The 24921-nt window shown below is 45.3% G+C and overlaps 1 protein-coding gene across 2 annotated transcripts in view; it reads left to right on the plus strand.

The window, feature by feature from the left end:
• Positions 1-24921, plus strand: part of SCAMP5 (secretory carrier membrane protein 5) — a 141040-nt gene that overhangs the window by 80845 nt on the left and 35274 nt on the right. For both annotated transcript variants that reach the window (XM_085643818.1, XM_085643817.1), the window contains one exon: positions 11702-11803. In XM_085643818.1, coding sequence (XP_085499944.1) covers positions 11702-11803 — 102 coding nt within the window. The remainder of the gene's footprint in view (positions 1-11701; positions 11804-24921) is intronic.

Raw genomic sequence — 24921 nt, forward strand, 5'->3', positions numbered from 1 at the left:
TCTCCATGAATCCAGCAATCGCGTATTCATGGAAGGGTTCCCTGTTAAATCGGATCTAGATTCAAAGCGACTCGAGACTAAACTGTGTGAGTTTGGAGTGAGTATGTGCGCACATGCACATACGACTTGTAACAAAAATGTATTTTGGAATTACTTTGTGTGTATAACAGCACACACTGGAAGGATCAGGTAAGTCTGCCGAGGTCCTGTATTATCCTGAAGGCTGACCCTGAAACGTTCTTGAACCCGGTAGAAAGGGATAGCATAGCTTCACCTTTATTTTTTGAGAGGAGGCCATGGAGTCTTCCTACTCCTTTTTCGCAGAATTCCATGTATTCAGCAGCTTATGGTTGATGATGCCAGTCTTTCTGTTGAAGTTTAATCTCCTGTGCATGATCGGGCCTGCTGCAGTTGTGTTACAAAGACTGTGGCTGGACCAATCTGCACACAGGAACAAAAATGCAGATGTGACGCAAGCCAACACTACTGGAAATAAAATGCCAACTTCATAGGCTGACCAGGGCTCGAAAAATCATAAAATGTTACTAGACGAGCAGGTCTAGAAACTTGAATAATCTCCTCGACCGAACTGTAATGTACTTGACCCATGGTCTTAAATTGTGTGATCTTAGGCAAATATTTGTCTTATCTAGCCGTCTTTTTCTTTATTATCACATAAGACCGCGCCTTCAAATATGCAAATTCGCGATTTCTGCTGAAAACTCGATTTACTAGACTAAACGTTTGCTTCATGTATAATGCGAATCAAGCCCACATATAGGCTACAATGAATCAATCCCTGGCTTGACTCTTAGTTCACTAATAGGATTGTCATCTGGGTAGGAGCAGGAATATTTCCCAGTTGATGTTTAAAAACTCACTTTTCATAAATATATTACTGAAGCATGATGTGGTAGTGCACTGTCATTTAAAAATATCACATTTTCCAATAAAATGGACACAAAAAATTATCACAAACGTAGTTTTACTGATGAAAACATATAGCGCATAAACAATGTTTGAAAATTGGGTTTCATCAAAAATATTAAAAATGTGCACATCACCAAGTAAAGTGTCTTGATTTTTTTGATCCTATAAAAATCTTTTTTTCACCACAGAATTACAAATGTGTCTTCATAACTAGTGAAATATATTTTAACAGTTCACTTATTAGCCATTTCGGTGGGGTTAGAAAAAAGCCTGAAATCTTCCATCCTTTCATTTCACATGCTTAGCACAGCACAATTGTCACACAGTTCACTTCACAAAATCCCCTAACTTCAGTCACAGAAAGAAAAGTAAATGTAGGAAGACAAACTGACTTTTGACCTCTGTCTCTGAAAGCTGAGCTTATGTGACCAGATAAGAAGAATTAAAGGCATCTTTATTGCTCATTTACTTTATGAGCAGGCAAAACACCCGTTGTCAGCACGCCTGATAGGGCTAGTTGGCCCTCAAATAGCTAGTCCTCATTAAATCTGGCTTGCCATAGCGAGTAGATTTTTTGGGCTCTGACCCCCACAAAACCGGGTTTACCGCCAATAATGAGCCGGCGGAAAGGAACATTGTAATACCTACGGATGTGCCTGGCAGGCACTGCCACCATTGCAGGCATTGCTGCTCCTCCGAAGAACCGATGGGCTCCTTGAGCCCGTCCGATCCATGGTGGTCAGTCTCGTCCATCCGCCCGGTCATCCCAATATGTGAGGCGGAAAACCCATTTACGATGCTGGTGGGACCGCCACCAATGTGCTGTCTGTAGCGGTCCCACCGTCATCAGGCCCTAAGTCTGTGTGTGTGTGTCTCTCTCTCTCTCTCTGTCTCTGTCTCTGTCTCTCTCTGTCTCTGTCTCTGTCTCTGTCTGTCTCACTCTCTCTCTCTCTCTGTCTCTCTCTCTCTCTCTCTCTCTCTCTCTCTCTCTCTCTGTCTCTCTCTCTCTGTCTCTCTCTCTCTGTCTCTCTCTCTCTCTCTGTCTCTCTCTCTGTCTCTGTCTCTCTGTCTCTCTCTCTCTGTCTCTCTCTCTGTCTCTGTCTCTCTCTCTCTCTCTCTCTCTCTCTCTCTGTCTCTCTGTCTGTCTCTCTCTCTCTGTCTCTCTGTCTGTCTGTCTGTCTCTCTCTCTGTCTGTCTGTCTGTCTGTCTCTCTCTCTCTGTCTCTCTCTCTGTCTATCTCTCTCTGTCTCTCTCTCTGTCTGTCTCTCTTTCTCTCCACTGACACAACACTGATGACGACCTTACCTGGAGTTTGGGCTGTGGTGGGTGAGCAGGATGACAGGCCTGCTTGGTGGAGGGCTGTTCTGGTAGATGCAGCATACGGCCTGGGATTTGATGGGTGTTCGTGGTTAGCAGCCGTGCCTTCTGGGTAGGGATCACAAGGGTTGCTACTGAGGCGCCAGGTATGATGGGCATGGCAACTCCTCCTCTAGATTTATTTGTATTCGAGCAGCAGCAGCACTAGGCCTTTAGGTGTTACGGGGCTGGTGGACAGCACGTGGGCTTGACTTCTGATCAGTCCACTGAGGGGGCCCTGATGGGAGACCAAGAGACCCCTTGCGACATGGGTCCACTCTTGCTTCGCTTTCTGTGGCAGTCATCAACTTCTGGGTGTTCGGCATGCAGCGAACAAAGTTGGCGTCTCCAGGACATTCTCTACTCCTGCAGTCTTCTTCCTTCTCAGAGCAGGCAGACCAGCTTCGAGGCGGTATGACGGCCTCAAGCTTGTTGATCACAATTCAGGTGATGTTAAATCTCCTCTCGGAAAACATGCCTTTGTGCCGACACCAGCCTGGTCACACAGCAATCTGAGTACTTTGCTTCAATTCCAAGTTTTTAATGGCCAAGGAAGGGATTGCTCCACAAGTGGGGTGGTTTGAATCCCATTTTTAGGTCTCGCCTAGCTTTGCAGCGGGAATGTGGCAATTGGCTCAGGTTCTAAATGCTGCCGGCGTCCAATTTGGTTTTAAGCTTGTTAGTCCCTCCCATAACAGCCATGTCAGTCATTTGTGTCCTTCCACGGCTACTGGCCCCTTCACAGCACAGACTACTTTCTTCTTTTTAGGTCTCGCCTAGCGTTGCAGTGCGAATGCCCTGCCATCGCTTAGTGAGGCATGCAGTATACACTATAGTGTGGAAGATTTGTAGAAGCTCCGCCCACTCTCCGGCCCATCTTCTTCATTGGCTTATGCTGCCTTCCGATTGGTTTTAAGCTTGTTAGTCCCTCCCCATAACAGCCATGTAAGTCATTTGTGTCCTTCCATGGCTACTGGCCCCATCACAGCACAGACTACTTTATTCGTGTGCTCCCCTCCTGCAAACCGATGCATTCTCGCCGCCGTCCCCCCCTCGTGCCTCGTCGCCCGTACGCATTGCTATTTGCAATGCAATAGGTCTCGCGTAAATGCGAGTCCTATTGCATTGCCAATGCTTGTTGGTATCACTCTAATCTGTTTTACGCAGTGCTTTAGGGTCACGACATAATATCACCTACCCTGTAGATGAGACAATAACCGCGGTTCAGCAATTAGACAAAAGAAAATGTATGCTCTCCAGCTTTCCCTTATTCACCGCGCCAATGTCAGTGCCGACAGAGCCCACAAGAGGGCAGCAGAGCTCCAAACAAAATGACTTCGCAGCTATTTATTTTCAAGACAATCAAACTGTCCATCTCAGAACCATCATTTCAATGTACGCTGCAGAATATGAAACTTCTCTATTTCCATACATGTGGGCTAAGTAAAATTCAGCAATCCATCACACTTAAGAACTAATTTCAGAAATTTTCAATTGGGGGCCCCAGGGAGTATTGTCCTCTTGTTCCGATCACGATATTGCTTCAAGAGGAAAGGTTTATCCGTTTATTAAAAAGAGCGGCTTAAGTGTTTTTTACACTGGAAAATAAACATCCGGGATTTAATAAAAATTAAAAAAATGAGATTTAAGTACTCGAACCTTCCTTGCTGAGTACAAATGTGTCCCCTACCTCTCCTGGCCCGACCAGTGTCCTGTATGTGACAATCTCTTGGGGCTCCCAGACATTTCCCAGGTCACAGCGTGGGCAAGGAGATGTACTCTGCAGGAGGAAGAGAGGCTCTGCTGCAGGGTGAACCGTGCGCAGCTTGTTCTAAAACCAACGGCATAGCAAATATGCAGTAAGTATGTTTTAAAAATGACTTCAAAGGTTTCTCTTTGCTACTGAGTACATGCAGTTCTCTTAGTTTATTGACTTGTTCAAGTAAGTGAATTGTGTAGCTGTGGTGTGCCAGACCACTGGACTGCTCACTTCACTGGTGTTACATTTTGAAATAATACAGCCTGCTGTGACCGCTGTGTGTATCTCCCAGCCTCTCCTGAGGCTTGCCCAGCACCATGCTGTCATGACACTGCTAACTGCGCCAGCTGACTCTAATTAATGTACGCTATTGGCCCCGTGGCAGCTGGGCTCTGTGTTAGGGCCTCTCACACCCTGTTAGGTGGTTCTGCAGTATGAATGCAAGCCCTTGCTCCTTTTAGTGTTAATTCTTAGCAGAGCTATGGGACCTGCTTTCTAGCTGTCAGCTTTTTTTGTTTGTTTTCCTAGTGGTAACATCTGAGGCTAATATTAGTAGTTACTTCACAAGTTTTACTTTCCTGCTTGCAGCATTCGCTTCTAAATAAGGTGGCCCCTGCAGTGACAGCTTTACTGACTTAGTTCACCCCACTCCAAGTGGAAAACCTTTTTCCATCACATTAATTTTTGCCTGGCCTCGTCTTGGACAACAAACACCACCTGGTAAAAGTGATTAGTTTTATTCTCCTTGTTTTACCATGCTCCTTTCCTTTTCTTTTTGTCTAATTGGCATTGCTTCTGCATTTTTATTCTTATTAGTCAATATATTATGCCAACCAAAATTTACAAGTTTATTATATGATCATTATTGTACAAGAGAAGCAATAAAATAGCAATAGAATCAAACACATACTTCCTATCAATTGTATGAAATATTTAAGTAAACAAGACTCTGTGTCAAGAACAGAAGTATGGGCATGGTCTTCAATGCTATGTCATGTGAAGTGATGCTCTCGCCCCCTTTCATATCTACCAAGGTTTCAGATTGCTATGTATGATATTTTGATAATTTCATTGTAATTATGACTCAGCCACCTCATGAATTTGCAGCAGTTTTAAGATCTTAGAGTTTCTCGTTGCTCAAATGGGTCAGATTTCTGATCTTTATGTTTCCGCTCATCTTTTATTGGTTGATTTTTCTGGCGAGAAAAGTGTCACTCATAGTGGTTCTAATGGCACTCATAATTACACAGAAATTATGAAAATATCACACATAGCAATCTAAAACCTTGGCAGCTATGCTCTCGGGTAATTTGCGCGTTTCCTGCCTCGTGCTTCAGCTGCTCAGTGTTTCTCACACCGGGACACCGGAGTAGTAAACCCAGAGCCCTGCAACGCACAAGGAACTTCACTTCCATTACAATCCATTAAAGGAGCAAGTTGGTCAGTGCACGAGCCCGAAGCACTTCCACACGCGGGGTGCGGGAGCCTGCGAGTGGAATGTGAATAGGAATAGGAAAGCACTGCACCACAGTGGGATGAGTGCTTTGTGCATCGTCGAAGGAAAAGTATTTTCCAGATGCGTCAGTGCTTAATTTGTCAAATAATGAGTACCGGTGCCCAAAGCTCTGCTTGGAAGCCCTATTAAATAAATGTCGGCGGGCCGAATACCAGGGCTTTCTAGAATTGAAACCACCCCAGGCCACGTAATCCAGTACCTGACACCCTTGGCTCGTTTCGTCCTCTTGCTTGTTCCTGCTGTCTTCCTTTGTGACGGTACTTAAGTCTTTCTCATCCTCCTTCTTTCCCCTTTGTGGGTTTAGGTCGGACATTCAAGACCTCTTGTATATACTTTAGTATATACTTGTATGTGTATGTACTATATGGGCTCTGGAAATCAGCCCTAGGAGGTCAGTAAAATACCAGAATCACTTTAGCATGCTCTAGATTCCAGTCCATAGAAATTGTCTTCCACGAGCACCCGTAGACAAAAATATTTTTTCCAAATCTTGACTTTTCAGTGATATGACCACCGAAGGCCCTGATTTTATATTAAAAACAGAGCTTTGGACTATACCATTTCCCACTGAAAGGCAATATTTCTCTCCATGTGTTCCCATACCTGGCGTGTCACGCAGTTTGGTGCTTACTCTCCCTCCATTTTAAAGAACAGTAGATGTTCGGCACCCAGGCTAATGTGCTTCATAGCTAAATACATATAGGTTCCCAAAGACGAGACCGATTGCATTGCAAATGATTGTTAAACATAGCCTTTCTGAATCAGTTATCAAGGGAATACAAAAGAGCAGGCCATGCCTAGAAATGATTTCACCTTGAACAACAGAAATTATTGTCCCTTCCCTGACCCTTACCATCTACTGAATGACCGTGCTCCGGAAGAACAAACCAGAAGCCTTTTTCTAACATGTTCCTTGTTGAAGTTTTAGAGTCATTCCTATCTCCATCCTCCCTCTCTTCAGTCTGGATCTCCTCTCGCTAGTCACAGGAATTCATTCAATACTCTCCCACTGTCTACAAAATAAATAAGTCACACACTCAAGAATAAACCCAAGACCAATTTAGAAAAATAGGTGATATTGTTATTTAAAATTTCGATACCTAGAACCTTATCGAGTAAGTACTTTTTAAAATATCTGTTTTTACAGGTAAGTAAAATGTTCACTTGAATGCATCTTTATGCAGCAATGCTTTCCTATAGGGGAAAAAGGCATACGTTGCATAGTTATTTACAGTCTGTTCTAGGGGGTGGAGGCTCCTTCAGGATTTAGGGACATGGGGGGAGGCATGGTCCGAAGTACCACCAGCAGTTGTTAGTTACCTGCCCTGTGGCATACGAGTGCAGAGGTACTGCTTGGGTTTGTAGCTTTCTGCGCTATGCCAGTGGAAAGCAGAGCGGTGGGGCACCCAAAAACAGGCTGCAGAAGGACAAGCCCGGGAGTTCACTAGAGTGGGCTCAGGTCACAAGGGTCCTGAGAGCAAGAAACCTCAGTCTGTTCTCTAGTGCAGAGTGGATAGGTCAGTTGGGCTCAGTGTGTGAAAAGCCCTTGCGGTTGTCGGTCTCTCCAGTTGAGGGTGCAGAAATCTGGACTGCTGGTCCACTCTGGAAGTTGGTCTCTGCGATGCTGACGTCCTTCCACGGCTGCTCTATCTCGGTGCAGTGGGCATCCGGATTGGACTCTTACAGGCTTTGTTTGCTGCGAGCGGTCCTGTACCCCAGGTAATGGTGCTTTGCGGCTCCAGGCAGTCCTGGTGGGGGTGACGGATCTGACCTTCGGGAGCACAGGTACCTCTACCTGGGTGGCTGCAGCGTCCGGTAAATCGGAATCTGTGTCTTCTGTGCCTGCAGACTGCAGGGGAGTAGCTCCTCTACTCCAAGGTAGATTGCTGGCAATTTGTGAAGGGCTGGAAGTCTACCGGTGTTCTGGGTAGATGTTCAGCTGCAGGACGAGTGACTTGGTCCCGATTGTTGAGACTGGTGCAGGCAGGCACTAAAAGTCCACAGCAAATCTTCAATTCTCATTTTCTCGTGACTGTTCTTTGTCCTTTTCTTCTGGACCCATCAAAGCTCAGTTTCTGGCATCAGTGGTGCCTCTTAAATACTACATTCAGGGGCGTTAAGGGGAGAGACAGGTAGAGCCAATGGGGTACTTACCTCTAGGGTGACTACACCCCCTATATGACCACTTCCTGTGGGAAGTGGGCATAACCCAGTGAGCCTAATTCCACCAAAAAGCAGGTTGGTGGAGTTCTAGTTTTCTTGTTCACATCAGGTAGTCACTTTAGGAGTGAAATTAGCCTGATAGGTTAAACATCTCTAGGCTAGCTAATTTTTCCCACCTGACTTGGAGCCAAATGGGACCGGAAGGGGGTGGAATTTCAACTTTTGGGTCGCATATCAAAGGCGGCAGAAGACTTCAAAGGCTTCTGCCAACCTTTGACATGCGACCCAGGCTTATGCTGATTACTTAGTCATCTTCTTTGGAGGATGCGACAACACCTCCGACCGGAGCAGGCATTGTTCCTGCCCTTAGAGAGCATGGGCTCTCACCTACAGGGAGTCAGAGACCGGTCTGTGGGGGCAGGCTGGTCTACACCAGTCAGCCAGTACACTAGTGGTTGGTAGGTTTTCAGTGGGCTCCTCTAAGGTGCACTCCGGATGCATGTATTAATAAATCCATTACTGGAATCAGTGTGGCCTTGTAAATATGAGAAGTTTGATACCAAACATCTACAGTTTAAATGAAGCCACCATGTAGCTGGGGAATTCATATTCACCAGTGCCCAGTACATATACTCAAGGTGGCTTCCCTGTTCACTTGCAATGTCCAAGAATTAAAATGGGCATCACAGGGACATATCTGCTCATGAAGGGCTGTAAGGCCTGCTGTAGGGGTGACTTACTTGTATTACATGCAGTGTCTTCAGGCATGGCACACAGGAGGTGTCATGTGGTTTCGTCACTTTTCTCTGCACCATGTCAAGGAGCCTGCAGTGGCAGTTTGCACGAGTGTGGTGAGGAATCCCTTAGGATGGCATAATACATGCTACAGGCTTTAGGTAGTCTCTGTAGCCTCCCTGCCCTAGGTACCAGGAGTACCATTAATAAGGACTTGCAGGGTATGCTAAAGGTATTGTCAATTGAGGAAACAACTGTACAGTTTTAGGGAAAGAGATCTGGCACTGGGCATTCAGATAGCTGGAACCCAGTGCACTTATGTCAAATTGCAGCTAATATCAGGCAAAAAGTGTGGGTGACCAGATAAAAAGGGGCACTTTCCTACAGGAATGCATTGTCAGACCAGTTTTTGCACATATAGGCAAAACAGATGTTGAAACAGCTAGACACTTCTACTGTAGTGTCTTTAAATTCATCTGTCACATAAGAAAAGAAAACCCCTTACAGATTGAAATGGCTTGTCATCAGAGGACGAACTGCAGATTTTTCACCCACACTTGACCAATTTGGCTTGACCTTATACTCATCCCAGATTCTACGAAAGTTGTAAGTGTAAATTCTCTAAGCAGGGCAGCATGTTATTTCCTTTTTGACATGAAGACTAGTTACTGACCTAAATTAAACCTCACTGAAAGCTTGTAATTTAGATAATAAATCTAAAGATTGGAAGAGAACAACAATTTAAAGTATGACTATCGCTGTATATGGAAGGTGACATGCACAGTAACCTCACCTTCTTCAAATATCAGGAAATAAAAGCAAACTCTTATTTCCGGATTATCGCTGGCAGATTAACAAAGCCTCAAAATGGTCTTGTTAAAATCTCAGAAACCTAAATACAGGAATGAAGAAAGCTACTTTGCAAACATTACAAATCCATATTCACAATGCTGCTGGAGCTAGAAAAGTTGTGCTGTGTTAATGGGCAGTATCCTTTACTGCGCATAATTCTTTACAAAGCTGGTCAATTACTATTTCATTATATGACTGTTCTCGCCATCCAATGATGGGGTGTAATAAAAATTTCAGATGGGCGCGGTTGGTGGAAAGTCTTTTAAATTCTTTTCTGTTCCCTGAAAACAGGATTTTTATCATATGAGTTCCAAATGAGGAGGTTTTACTTCAAAACCAGTTTGTCCGCAAAAATAAATGTATCTTTTTAGGATGTGGCTAGGGTATCTGCCTGACTCCCTCTTGGAGTACAAGACACCATTTGTCATCTAGTAGCATGCATCACAGTGGCGGATAAGGAGTGGAAGTTTCATTCTTTCTCCTCCGTGGGTGCTCATCTGTCCGATCCAATGTGTGAAAAATTATGACAAGTTTGCACACTAAATCTACCCCCAGTTCAGATACAAAACCTCATTAGACGCAATTGGAGTGAGCTCTAAAAAAAATAAAATGAAATATCTGAAGTTTTGATTCAGATGCTTCTTAGTCCCCAAGATATTTGCAGACATCAGTCCTCTTCTAAAATGTTATTTGACATTTTCTTCATTTGTACTATTTCCACATTTTGACAACCGTGCATATTTTAGAGGCAGTTTACATGTGCAGTTGGGTGTCCTCTTGAATTGGTGACTGTAACTGCCAAATAATAATCGAGTAATAACAGTACATGGCTTTGGTGACTATAGTCTGCTATTGCGCCTGTATTACTTCCTTGAGAGACTTCACAAATATAATCTGAAGTTATCCCCAATCTCCTTAGAATACATCTTTATTCCTTCTAGACAACTGTCTTTCCAGGGGTCTGATCGCCAGCCAAGTCTTTTTGAGAAGAGTGCGGCTCACAGCATGAGATTATCCATTGATCAAGAGAGAGTCTGGCTGATCCTGGATAAATGCTTCAATTTGTAGGGGAACTAATTTATTCTTCCCTTGGATTTGGCAGAGATTGTTCATTTGAAATAAAAGCAAATTTTCTTTTCCTCTACCCACTGTTTCACAACCTAAAAGACTTGTTTTAATGCAGCTCATAAAAGATCATGGAATTTTATTTTGAGAGTTGGGCCTCAACCTTGTAAGTGCTTGGATGATGCAAGTATTGAATACTATGTGGCTCATTATAAATGAGAAAAGATGCACAGGAAATTCTACAAAGCACATTATGAAGCATTTTCTGGCAATAAAATTAAATCGTACTGCTTTTGTGCCAAGAGAGTTGGACCGAGATTATGGATTTCCAGTGTACAACTGCTGAATGTGTGGGCCAACCCATGTAGAAATGAGATGGTCTGGTGCCTTCATCTTCTAACAGTAAATGTGCTCACGATTCCTAGGGCAGCACCACAGGTACAAATCTATAACTATCTCTTCCTGACATCATGCTCAGTTTCCAAGCTTTCTCTACAAATCAAGGTTTAGGAAAACTGTATATTTCCAGAACATTGAACCCTTATATTTAAAGCACTACCACTGTTAGAGGGAGGATAGCCTCATGAATTTCAAAATCATTCTGAATAAGGAAGCATTCAAGCTCCTCTGAGGCATAATCATTAAACCATAAGAGCAAAAGCTGCAAACGTGGTTTTAAATACACTTTCACATCCAACAACTGCAGAGCACTAATGTGAGAAGGTTCCATATGCTGGCATTACTCACTATTGGTTCTTCCAGAAAAATGCAGATTTTCTCCAGAACGTGCTGTACAATTTATTTGCTTGAAGTCAGGTTGGGCATATGCGGTTTTCCAGAATTTCTGGACTTTGAGAAACAGATTTTAATCAGTTTAGATGTCGGTAGAGCAGGACTCCAGACTAAGAAAATTAAATATTATGAGTCCAATTTACTCTAACCAATTCTACTCTGCCTCCCTATTACAATTCATCCATTGTGCCTGAAGTTGTCTGATTTGTTTAATCTTGAATATCCGAGGGGCTTGGAGGTAGAATGCAGAAAAATGGTAAGGCAAATTGGGACGTTACGATGGGGGAGCGGGCCTTTCGCTACTGAAGGATAGTTGAATATGGGCCCCACTGAAGATTTTTGAGTAACAGTTTTTTTTTTTTAGATATGCTTATCTGGTCCTACATTTATCTGATTGTATTCTCAACCAGTTGTGAAGGTGGACGACCAGGGCTAAGAGTTCCTTGAAATCCTAAGAACATGATTTTTCCATTATCAGTAATTAAGCAGTTTGAGTGTCTGTGCTAATGAGTCTTCCTTTGCTCTTGCTGCAGGACGGACAGCTCCTTCAATTTCATGGCGTTTTTCTTCACATTTATGGCTCAGACCGTGATCAGCATCATACAGGCTGTGGGCATTCCTGGTTGGGGAGTTTGGTAAGGAGTCTAATTTTGAATTCTAAAATGGGGGTTTGGATGACGGAATGTGAAAGGAGAATACAATGCTTGAGTTTGTGTGAATTTTACATGCATTGCATATTTATTTGTGGTGGGTACACGCGTCATCTGATGCGGAGTGCTACTTTAACACAGTGGGATGTGGAAAATATAGATTTATATTGTAATTTCCTCAATAGAAGAGATGTTGAGGATAAAGTAGGATGTAAGATAACAATGCCCTTTTAATGGCTTACAGTAAATTTAATCAAATCATAAAAGAGGGCCAGAGGAGATTTAAAGACCAGCAGGAATTAACTCCCCAATGCAACACAATGAAACACCTGGGTCAAGACAAAAAAAGACTTTTTTAAACCAGAATAACATAGCTGGAATGAAGTATTCCCTTTAAAGGATGATTTCCCCCACCCAGCATAGGTGGCATGCCCCATCATCTGGAACCTCCTCACACCGTCATACCTAGTCACGGTGCAGGCTACAACCCCCTCACTGAGAGGGAGGAGCCCAGCGGATGTTTTAGAGGAATAATAAATACCCTTTAATAAGCCTGGGGTATTGAGGTAGGCTGAGCGTGCAAGAGAGTGTTCTAAGTTAAAACTAGCTCCAGAGTACGTGAACACATTTATTTATGCGTCTTTGGGTCAGGATTAAAATGCAAGACACTACAGGAAATATTAAACCTGCTGGGATGTGTCACAGAGGTAGATGGTGGGGTTAAGGTTGGTGCTAAGATAATGCTTTTTAATGGCTTACAATAAATGTAAACACAATTTGGAAATTCGACTAACTAGCCACATGCTTATTTTACCAACACATGTTACAAAGGAAGGGCAGCACAATAACCCCTTGTGAGCATCGGTAACATCAGTGGCGGCTCATCTGCTAAGGTGGAGGAGGGTTTCCCCAATGAGACGCAGCAGTGAAATAAAGGCAACGTAAAATACCTCTATGTTAATTTAACTTATAATGAGGGGTAGCTCAGCGCCGCAGTGAACCATAGGCAATGCAGCACTAATATCAGAATGTTATTATCATTTTATGTTTTCCTGCTCAAGCAGGTTTTGGGGCAGGGCGGGGTTGGGCTGCTTACACAGGAGCAGGGGGAGGAGTGGTTTGCCCACTCCAAGTGCGCATGAATGTTTGGCCAACCGTCTTAGGCCGGCCAAACATTCATGCGCACTTTGCATGTTCCCCACCCAGGCCGCATTACAGCCTGGCTGGATAACATGCCCAGGCTCCCACTGCCTGTCTGAGCGCTGAACCATTGCGCTCAGACCAGTCACAATGCTGCTTTGAAGCATTGTGATTGGCTATGGGGAGCCTGTTGCTTCCTATTCTGGCCAGTAGAGCTGCGTCCCCATCCGATCAGTGCCGGACGCCACTGTGTAACAGAACAAACTAAAGTCAATGGCCTACAAGGGGTTATTCATAAAACAGTATACTTGGTCTAGATATTTAGGCATATATGATATGACGCAATGAATCAAATCTTAAGAATTAAACATGATCAAGTGTTAACTGCATTAAAGCAAATGCACAAGTCTATTGAATTGACTAAATAAAACAAATTAGAAGTAACAAAACAAATGGAAAAACAAGCTTACAAAAAGAATGGTATTTCATTCACTTTGTGTATTACAGAATAACATACATTAGTAGAGGTTCAGAAGGGTCATGAGAGGTAGGGTCCATATTATATATAATATACACTTACCTGTGAAATACTTAAATTTTCATTGTAAAGGCATGTGCGGTAAAGTGATATGCCTTGTAATGGATTCGTGGTAAAGGTAATGTGTGGTAATGGCTGCGTTGTAAAAGCTGTTTCCCCATTGTCCCAATCAGTGCTTAATTTGAGCCAGAAGTTTCAGGTGCTCGGCACCGTCACTTAATTGTCAGCGCTGGGTCCTGTGACAGTCTGCCAGAAGGTGGCGCTGTCTGGCTAATTTATAGATGACACCACAGCAGTTAATTATTAACTCAGTTAATATTAATCTTATTGTATACTGCTACCCAAACCATTCTTATAGCTTTGGGGACCAGAAATAGTCCTAACTGTCACTCTTGTAGGAGTGTGAATGTTAGTACTTGTGATGTTACTCTCATTGGCCACGCTGGCACGGGCAATGTGTGGTACTTAGTACAGTGGCCCCCTGACAAGAGCTTATTTGTTTTACGAATTAAACACTGGTCCCAATTGAAATGCATTGTAGTGAATGTCAGGTTTTTAGGGTCACAAAAAGAAGCACGTATAAAGGATTATAATAGATTTTAGTTACAATATCAATTATTTGTTGGTGTTACCATACTCCTTTAAGAAATTATGGTGTGTTCTATGGTTATTTTATCCTGTGAAAAAGGCTGACCAACTGCAGGGGTTTCTTGAATCATGTTTGAGAGAGAACTTTTTTCTCATGATTTTCTCATAGAGGTTAGGGGAGGTGCCCCAGAAGCTAAAATGAGAGCATATTTTCTGTAAATTCACCCTATATTTCTCAGCCTTATGAGAATGAAGTCTGACATTCTCAGTAAAACGTGTACTTTCATCAGGAACAGCCTATCAGTTGATTCCTGTGTTCTACTGGAGCCTTCCACGGTGTTCTAAAGAACAACTAGAGTGCTAGCAGTCTTACTTCTGACAAAAGTAGGCACACCTGATGCCATATTGATGATTGAATCAAACTGGTAAAACGTAAAACATTTCATTTAGAAAGGAACCAAATGAGGGAGTTTTTTTGTCATAGAAATTATGGTTTGTGCTTTAGAAAGCACAATTAGTACACATTTTAAATGAATTCTCAAATATCTTCCTCTTCTATTTCATTAAAACATTATGACAGACATACTTAAATGTGTACTTTCAACACCAGCAGCAAACTGCCAGTTAACTCCCTGGCGGTCAGCAGCTTCTCCAGTGTTCTAATGAGCAACTAGAGTGCTGATATTCTGAATGTATTCCAGAAGTGTGGCACATCTGCATGCCATCTTGGTAGAATTGAAGTGGAAAACTGAAAGCATTTTCTACTGAGTATATTTCAGTAAATGTGGAAATTGGGGAGATTTATATATCGTGGACTTGACCCAAAGGTCTTGGAGTATTGGAGTGCTTTACACGAGCCTTAGTTAATTAGATTACACAAAACCACATTAATTTTGATTTTAGGCATAGGGCAGAGTCAGCACTACGCACCATAGAGGGCGGGGACAGATAGGGCAGGGTCAACAAACCAACTAGCAAGGACAGGCAAGAGGCTGTGGCACTACAACAGACCAGTAAGGGCCAAAGGGAGAGGCAGTGGCAATACAACCATACATGCTCACTGACACGATACAGGCAGGAGTGTCCGGATGCTTTTTAGTTTAAAAGGGCTTTAATTCAGCCGTCCTCAGCCTAAAATCTACTTTTTATTCAATGTAAGTCAACAGAGAAAATCAATTTAGAAGATTTCAAAATATCCCTTTTTAAAAGTTAAAAATGTTTGCATGTATGGTACAGTAGACCACAGAGGGTAGGAAGAATGGGGTAGGGCCATGGACTCGGACGATAGAGAGCAAAAGGGAGGTGGGAAGGGGCACCAAACAGACCTTACAGGGCAGGAGCCTGGGGTTGCAGCAGCACCATACAGCACACAAGGCAAGCGGGAGGACTGTGCAGCACAAGTGACCATGGAAAGCAGTAGAGAGGGGAAAGGGCCATTCACATGGAAATAGCAGAGAGAAAAGAGGCCAGGGCAGCAAGCTGACAGACAGAAGGGGCTGTTGCAGCACAATGGACCATGAAGGGTAGGAGGGGGAAGAGGCACGCCTAAAGACTGTGGAAGGGAGGGGCTAGGGGCCTGCACATTGAAAACCGAGGTCAAGGAGGAAGGAGCAGCAAGCTGACTATGTAGGGCAGGTGGGATGGGCACTTTAAGCCCAACGCCCCTTGGAAGGCAACAGGGAGACTATAATGGCATACAAACAGACAATGGAGGGAAGGTGTCCAGGTCAGCAAGCTGGCCTCACAGGGCAGGTGGAAGGGGCAGTGTCAGTTCAGAATACTGTGCATGGCAAGTAAGAGAGTTAGTGGCAGCACAACGGCCATGGTGGGCAAGAGGGAGGGGGTGGGCAATGTACAAAGGACCATGGAGGGCAGAAGGGAGAGGTAGGGGTTGGACACAGACAAGACAGGACATGGGAAGAGGGTAAAGGGCTTCACAATAGATCATGCAGGGCAAGCAGGAGGAGCAGTTTTAGCACAACCGACATTGAGGGCATAAGGGGAGTGTCAGCAAATTGGACCATGGAGGGACGGGATAGGGGAATGATACTCGAACAATGGAAGGCAGGGTGGAGGAGGCAGGGACAGGTAGCAGCCATCTGACCATCCTAGGCAGGTGGGAGGGGCAGCTGCAGCTCAATGGAACACTCCAAGTAGACAGGAGGCGTAGTGGCAGGACAATTGAACATGGAGGGCATGAGCAGAGGCATGCATACAGACATCGGAGGGGTAGCCTAAAGAGGTTAGGGGCAGCAAGCTAAGCACAGAGGCTAACCAGAAGGGCAACAATAGTGGCATAGCCGAAGGTAATGGAGGGCAGGAGCAGTGGGCACCAAGCTAACTGGTGGGCAGCACATCGGACCATACAGGGCTGGAGGGAGGGGGCAGGTGCATGGACTCGGACAGTAGAGAGCAGGGAGGAGGTGTCTAGGGGCAGCAAGCTAACTTTGCAGGCCCGACGGGAAGGGCAGTGGCAGAACATCAGCCACACCGGGCTGGATGAGGGGAAAGGAGTATGGACTTGGGCAAGTAAGGGGGGTAGGGGCAGCACGACAAATGATGCCAAGCCAGATCTGCCGTCCAGCCCCCCACTCAGTGGCGTAACGAAACTTGCGGGGGCCCCCCTGCAAAGTGCATGAAGGGGGCCCCTCACACTCTGTACCCAGTCAGGAGCGCTCAGACCCACCGGTGTGCAGTGCCAGAGGGCGCCCCCTGAAACTTGTGGGTACCAACCGCGGGAGCTGCAGGGGCTATTATTACACCACTGAGACAACCTGGTAATATTTCCTTTTATTTTAGGTCTTCTTATTTTGTAATTTACCATATGAACTCTGCTCACTCTCTCAGCTCCTATACATACTCAACAAGGACGCCCCTATATGCCCATGAGACACGGGCTCAAGCATATTCTCATTTGCATAGGGAAATCGCATCTGGACATCAGTGGAACCCAAAACAAATTAGAAATGTAGTTCTGTTCCAGGTAAATTGCATTAGGAATTAAATCTGAGTTTCTGCCATTGGTATTAAATCAATCCATGTGCAGTACAATATAATAGACAGTCATACAACAGAATTATGTACAGATGACGCTTTGCTCACATAGTGATCATATTTACAACATATAATATGCAAGACACAAATGCTTAATTTGAGCCAGTGCCTTCCGGTGCTCTGTACCAGTACTTAATTGGAAGCACTGGCTCTACTGACAGTCCACTGCATGGTGGCGTGTAGTCTGTTTAATTTTGAGATGAGTATACAACAGCCATGTTTATTAAGTCAAATCGCATTGAGAATGAATGATACCAGCCTCTCACGCCATTATTATAGCTTTGTGTGGCCTGAAATAGTCTGAATTGTCATACTTGTAGGAGTATGATGGCTAGGTGTTATGTTGGTACTGTCCTTGGCAGCGCTAGCAGGGGCAATGCACGGTGCAGGCTGCAATGGCCTTCCGAGAAGGGCCCTAGGACTTATTCTTTTACAAATTAAGCACTGCAAGACGCTGTACAAAACCCAATGGTTATATGTTAATCCAAACAAAATAGAGGGAAAAGGGTAGTTCAACTGTGGTGTAGCAAGGATACAATGGGTTCAGTAAGAGCAAGGAAAATGTCCTTTTTGGCTGCTGTTGGAGTAGTAACATACAGCAATTAGCAGAGTTCAATGAGTCCCCTCAAGCTTTGTGCCCTGGTGCCACTGCACCTGCTGCACCAACAATAGCTAAGCCCCTACTCTCTCATCTCTCTGTCCTTGTCTCCTCTTTACTGTCTCTCTTCTAAAGTGCCTGCTGTAATTACCTGGGGGAGCTGGAGGAAATGGCAGGGGTGCCAGAAGCGGCCCTATTCCCTCAAAAACTGGACTCCTATGGCTCCAACCCCCATGGGGAAATGCCCAATGGAATAAATGGTAAGTCCAGCCTTGGTAGAGAGTCCTCTTGGAGAAGAGGGGCACTTATGAAACCAGTCCCCTCATTTTCCTTGAGGCAAATTTCCCTACATTATGCGTGCAAATACTGGGGCTTATTTAGAAGCCCATTGCGCCGCCGGTGCATCACGTTTATTGATGCACTGGCAGCACACTGGGCTTCCCCATATTTACAAGGCCATGTAAAGTCATCCTGCATGACTTTCATGGCTTTGTAAATATGTTTACCCTTCCACGCAGAAGTCTGCGTGAAAGGGGCATTCTATGGGTGTTGCTGTGGGTGTTCCCACTCAACATCCATGGAACTTGATGCATTCATAGAATTACAACATGTTGTAAAGCTGGGAATGCGTCAGAATCCTACACCTCCCCAGGAGAGGCGTAAGGAGGCACAACGAGGAGAAAAATATTTATTTTTCCTCTTTCTATGCGTGCTGCATTCTGCAGCACGCACAGAAAGAGGAAAATGCCTTTAATTATTGTGTTTGTGCAGGAAGGTGTCCCTTCCTGCACAAAAACAAGCATCTTATCAGCACTGGCACCCTTGCAAAATGAAGGAAGGGTGTCTGCTCTGATGCATGGCTGCTGTTTGTGCACTGGCGCAGGAGAGAAGGACAGGAATGGGCCATGTCTTGTAGATACGGAGCATTCCTGCCTTTTTATTTTGATGCACGACAGAGCAGCAGGAAGGCTTGCTGCGCTACCGTGTGTCAAAATATTGTAAATGAGGTCTATTGTGCCTTTTGGGGAGATGCCGCAGTCACAACAGACTTTCTCCTTAGGGCCTAATTCCAAGTATACTGGAAATCCTGATGTGATCATTTTAACCGTGAAAGTACAGGAAGCATGGGTATTGGTAATTTTGTGCTGCCAAATCACCTATGGATTTCAAGATAGCCCCTAAGGAATGAAGAGTTAACATCAAAACTGGGGTTGCCACACCTGTTTCCATCAAAAATCCCCCAATTTATGGCCTTTTTATGGAGACATATTCCAGCATGTGTGATCTAATGGATACGTCGCCAGAACTACCAAAGGTTCTAATACCAAAGGCGGGGATACCCCATTAGAACAAATTCCCTAGTCAGACAATCATGTTTTGTTTCTCCTGAAACTACGAGTTCTGAGTAACTCGAAATGATGGGTCTGATGTGTGAAATAACGCTTTGGCAGGTGTACGCTCTTAAAATTGCACACCACGCAATTGCCTTCAGCCTAATCTCATTGCCTCACTAACAGAGCAGACCCACCCACTTGGACCTACAGCCACCCTTGTCCTTTCAAGCCTATCCGTCCGCCTCCATAAAATGTCCTCTCCACCTACACCTCTTTTGTCCTCCGCCTACCCCTCAGTGCCTACCCCTCAGTACCTATCTGTCCCCATTCCCATCTGATCTCCAGTTAACTCCTTAATTACCGTTTGACGTGGGCTTATCAATTTTTATGCCCACTCCTCGCCAAACTGGCCTGTCAGTCCAGAAATAAAAAAGTATAATTCATACTAAAAACTCCAGCAAGTAGTACGCATTTCCCCCAAAAATACATGCAGGTGTAATTGTCAATAAATAACACATAGTCCTCAAATTCCATCTCCCTATGAATTCTGAGAGTCCTTTCCAACTCATAAATTACCCTCATTTTGCAATTGGCAGCCTTCTTGGCCTTGCTGCAAGCCACAGGCCTGAGAGCTCCCATCCAAACTCTCTTAGGAGCCAGTTTAGTCAATAACAAATATGTCCCTGCACAATGGTCCTTGTATTAAATATAACATGTTTTTTAAGTTAATCGTTCACCACCCACAGGGGCCCACGTTTACTGATGCTATGTATAAGGTTTGTGACATTTTTGTGACACAAACCTCTCTCAAAGTGTTAGGGTGTGATTTACTATCCATGATTTGCATTGGATACTATCCCAAAGTAACTCAAAGTTGCGCTATGCGCTGCTTTGCGTTACTTTACATCTACGGGGCATTCTGTGTTTGGTGCATGGGCGTTCCCATGTGACCACTGATGGGCTTTGATGCAAATCCCTATCTAAATCATTGGTAGAGAGGGGTGTGTGCCAAAATCTTACACCTCCTCAAGGCAGGTGTAACGAGGAGAAAGGTTTTTAAATTCTCCTCGTTTGTCCCATTTTACATGTGAGCTGCATTGTACAGCACACATAAATAGTGGAACAAGCCTAAAAGCATAGTTTTTGTATTGGAAGGCTCTCCTTCCGGTACAAAACGTATGTTTCAGAGAACGCACACACCCTTGCACTATGGCATAAGGGTGTGTGCTTTGGCAAATGGCTGCTATAAGCAGTAGCATAGCCAGTGTGTCATGGGTCTTGGTGCAAGGAAGGAAATGGCCCTCTGGCTACTGTTTGAATTATAAAATACAACAATAATCAGGGTTCAGTGTCCCCTCAGACCTCAGTGGGCCTGTGCCACTGAACCTGCAGCACCAATGTAAGCTGGGCTGCTTTCCTAAGGTGCACCAGCCCTGGTAGATAGAAAACATGCACCATATTTAGTAGATACAGCACATTCTTTCTCTCTCCCTTTGAAACAAGACAGTGAAACAACTTTGATGCACCGTTGCCTTGTCTCGAAGAATAGCAAATCTGTTCCCAGACATTTATTGTTATGCAGCTCAGCAGTACTTATTTTATCAACCTCAGAAGGATGAAGGCTGAGTGGGCTTACTGAAGTTTAAACGTGTGACCAACAAACACAGACTCATAGAGTATGTCAAACACAGACTCGTAGAGTAGATGCATGTGTCCACTGATCCACGGGACCCATCACCTTCATTTCTCTCAAATCCTTTTTCATTTGTTAAAGCAACACCATTCCGAGTCACGGAGCCAAATTGTGTATTTCTAAGGTGAAATACTTAGGCTGCTCAGCAATAGTAGGCAAATGACAAAACTGAATCCCAGTTGTTCACTGAAGCGCTTGCATTCTCTGAATATTAAACCCATCTGACTTTACAAAGTGCTGCCTCTTGGCCTGCATTCTTGCCACATTTCCCAAGGCCTTTTGACTGCACAATAGAAAATACAATTTTCGAGGCAAAGTTATAACTCCTAACATAAAAATGCCCGCCCCCAGCCACACATACTTCCTAAAAGGTATACATGGGCATACGAAATCCTCCTCACCATTTCCTTACCTTGCAGTCTGACCCCACCTTTGATTTTTTTAAAACTATTTACCACCTGTTTACCAGTGCATACCCTCCCATTGCAAACACAATACCACCTCTTGCTCAAGTAGCTCTGGGACCCTGGGGCCACAAGAAAACCCAATCACACATAGCATAGATATAGTCCCCTCCCACTCTGAGACGTCACACTTCCCTACCGCATGTTCCTTTCAGTTTCCCATCCTTGGCAGCATTATTCACTCCATCTCCACCCTGACAGTTTGTTGATGGTCGACGTAGCTATGTTGTGAGCACAGTTAGCTACCAGCCAGAGGTGATGCATAATTGTGAAAATCAGAGCTGCCACATGGCCTCGTGTCCAGTATGACACCTGCAGCCAGGTCTCAGGTTTTTTTCTTTTATCCAAAAGGTCTAAGGCTTGCAGTCACCTGCTACAAAGACAAACGTTAAACTGCTATTCAGAAAATGCAGAGTGCTGATGGCTATAAACACAGGGCTACTAGAGGTATCAGACAAAAATGTGGTCAGTTGGCTACAGATGTCACTGAGTTCAGTAAACCGTACGTCACCGCAAGGAATGGTCTGTTATCTGCACACAGACCGTCCTGCAACCCCCCACTCTGTTTCACTTCCCACGCTGTCCCCAAACACAGATTTGTGGGAAAGGAGAAGCACAAGCAAATATGTGATCAGTGCGCCCTGACATCACAAATAAATAGCAAGTGCAAACAACAACAACTCATCACCGTCTGTCTTTTGAAAGCGCCAAGTCGCACTAAATGGCCAACATAAAAATCTTTCCTTAATCGTTCAATTACCTTTGATTACATAATAGCAAACGTCTGCGACACATGACTGAAAATCGTTTAAAAGGCAGACCAGCAACAGAATCTCCTCTGTTAATTAAAATAATGTAGGACACTAGTAGAGTCTAGCGAGTCATTTGGGTTTGGGAACAGGTGTGTTAAACTGATACTGCATTTTTATCCCCCATGTGTGCACATTTAACCTAACGTAAGAAAAACACATTGGGTGATTGGCAAAGTTAAATCGACGGACCGAAAACATCTACTCCGGAAAATCAATAACGTAAGAGACACCGGTTCTGCCCAAGAGCAAAGAGGATATGGGCACTGAGGTAATCACACTCAGCCACGGTTGGGCCTTAACAATACCAAGCTAGATTCTCTCCGTTTGTAATCTTAGAGCCTCCAAACAATTTTCACATGTATTGCGTGGTCGGGATTAGAACCCCCGATCATCCCCTTCATAGATATCTCATTTAGTTCTTAGTGCTATGGTTATCTGGTGAGAAGTCTTGTGCTCTACCAACTCTTTTCACGCCAGACCAAATATACCCCGTACGCTGCAGCATTAACCCAAGGATACACTGCGTCCCCCGCGTCCTTCATTGTTTACCGTAACCTTGCTGCTGTTTTGCTTACCTTTACTATGTATTGTCCTGAGACATTGTCGTTCTTAAACGTTTCGGGGGCAAGAGAGCCCGCGACGGCCTAAAATGCGGCGGCTGGTATCTTAAGGTAATGCCGCCATTTTCTACTGAGCATTACTGTACTGGCTATGGTGCTGGTAAGTTGCAACCCGTGCGATCCTAATAATCCTTTGGTTCACCCTTGCCGAGGGGGGGTCATGGCCTCGCCCGATCGGCTCCCACCTGAAAGGAACATCCTCCAGGCTGCCCGCCAGCACGACCGCATCTTTCCTACAGCGGGCATAGAGCTGGCCTCCATGACGCTCCTATTTCTGGCTCTCATCACCGGCAGGCCTCAGCGCCCGCTGCTGCTGCACGCTCTTGCATCCAGCTCAGTATTGCTTCTCCCGCCGGTCTTTTGACCGCGACTCGACCAGCGTGCTCACCCATGCCACTGTGCAACGTAAGTGCTGGCTGCGTGGCCGCGCCGCCGTGGAGGCGGCCCCTGGAACGCAAGGGCCTGTGTTTCGCCCCCCCCCCCCCGTTCTTCTTGAGCGCGACCGCGCTCACCCAAGCCATTGGCTGCGAGGCGGCGCGGCCGTGGAGGGGGCCCCTGGAACGTGGGGGGCCCCCCCGCAACGCGGGGGCTGCGGGGCCTGTGTTACGCCCCTGCCCCCACTGTGCATTATGATGGGCATCTTACTTTACATTAAAATAAATACTATAAGTTCTCTTCCAGGGGATCCTCATCAAAGTCATAAGCATTAGAATATTCCCGCCCATGTGCGGGATCCCGGAAACAGTGTATTATATGTGCCCCATATATATATATATATATATATATATATATATATATATATATATATATATATATATATCCATACATATATACCTATATGTATACACAAGCAATTGCAGCCTATAAACCCTAGAGCTGAACCATGCTGTAAGGAATTTCCACTATACATAAGAAAATAGCATTATAAACACGAGAAACAACATTATAACTTGTTTAGAAACTGTTTTAATGCTTAGAAAACAGCAGAAATTCTTAGAAAACACTGAAAGCATAGGAAGCTCCCAGGCTGCATTGCAAATACCCAGTCTAAAAAGACTGAAAAGCTAACTCATAGCTGCATAGCAAAAACTGACACCGTGCCTTTAAGGCACACCTGACCCCCACCTTCCCATCATGCCTCAGGGGTGGCATTTAGGTCAGTTGTTCTTTCCGGCTCCTTCTGGAAGGATCCTGGCAACAGAGCTCCACTTTTTTCTGAGTTTGTCAGAAAATATTGTCTGTTTTTCAACTGTTTTTTCCCTTACTTCGACGTTTTACATCTAAGAAAGTAAGAGGCTGTCTTTTTTAGGCAGTTTTTGGCATTTTTTCCAACTTAAAATGCCATCTCTTTTCGATCCTTGCCCTGCTTGTGGCAAGAAGAAGGCCAGGACTGACTCTCATAGGGTCTGTATCCTGTGTCTACCGGAGGATCATGATTCCAAGACATGTACTCACTGCCAAAGCCTGTCCAAGAGAACTTTGAAGGACAGAGAGCGAATTCGCATTTATGGCCTGGCACAACCATCCAGAGGGCGATCTCCGGTGAGGAAGGACTCTAAGAGGCCTAGAGATACATCTAGAAGCAAGTCCTCTCGTCCTTCCGCCTCAGCGTCTGGATCGGCGCTGAGGAAAGATGTTCCGGTAGGTCGTGTTTCCAAGAAGAGACTTTCGACAGGGGGCTCGCAGTCGAGAGCAGGTACGTCGTCGACGTCGAAGTCCAGACCGCCATCGTCAACTCGGCGTCGAGATCTAGAGCCTCTCCGCCGTCGTCAACCCGGCGACGATCGGCGTCGAGAGACACCACCCCTCCGCCTTCGTCAACCCGGCGACGATCGGCGTCGAGGAGCAGAGAACCTCCGCCGTCGTCAACCAGGCGACGATCGGCGTCGAGGAGCAGAAATCCTCCGCCGTCGCCAACCCAGCGGCGATCGGCGTCGAGGAGCAGGGAACCTCCGCCGTCGTCATCTCGACGACGATCGGCGTCGAGGAGCATGGACCCTCCGCCGTCGTCAACCAGGCAACGACCGGCGTCGAGGAGTGTCACCCCTCCGTCGTCGAGGGCACGATCCCCTCCGTCGTCGCGGTTCCATCAGCGTTCGACGTCGAGAGAGCAGAATCCTCCGCCGTCGTCATCCAGACGGCGTTCGGCGTCGAGGTTGCCATCCGCGTCGACGTCGAGAGTGGCAGCATCTCCGCCGGCGTCCCCACGGCGTTCGGCGTCGAGGGAGAGAGGGCCTCCGTCGTCTGCTTCACATCGCCGTT

Source organism: Triturus cristatus, chromosome 3_1, assembly GCF_964204655.1.
Source record: "Triturus cristatus chromosome 3_1, aTriCri1.1, whole genome shotgun sequence".
NCBI lineage: Eukaryota > Metazoa > Chordata > Amphibia > Caudata > Salamandridae > Triturus > Triturus cristatus.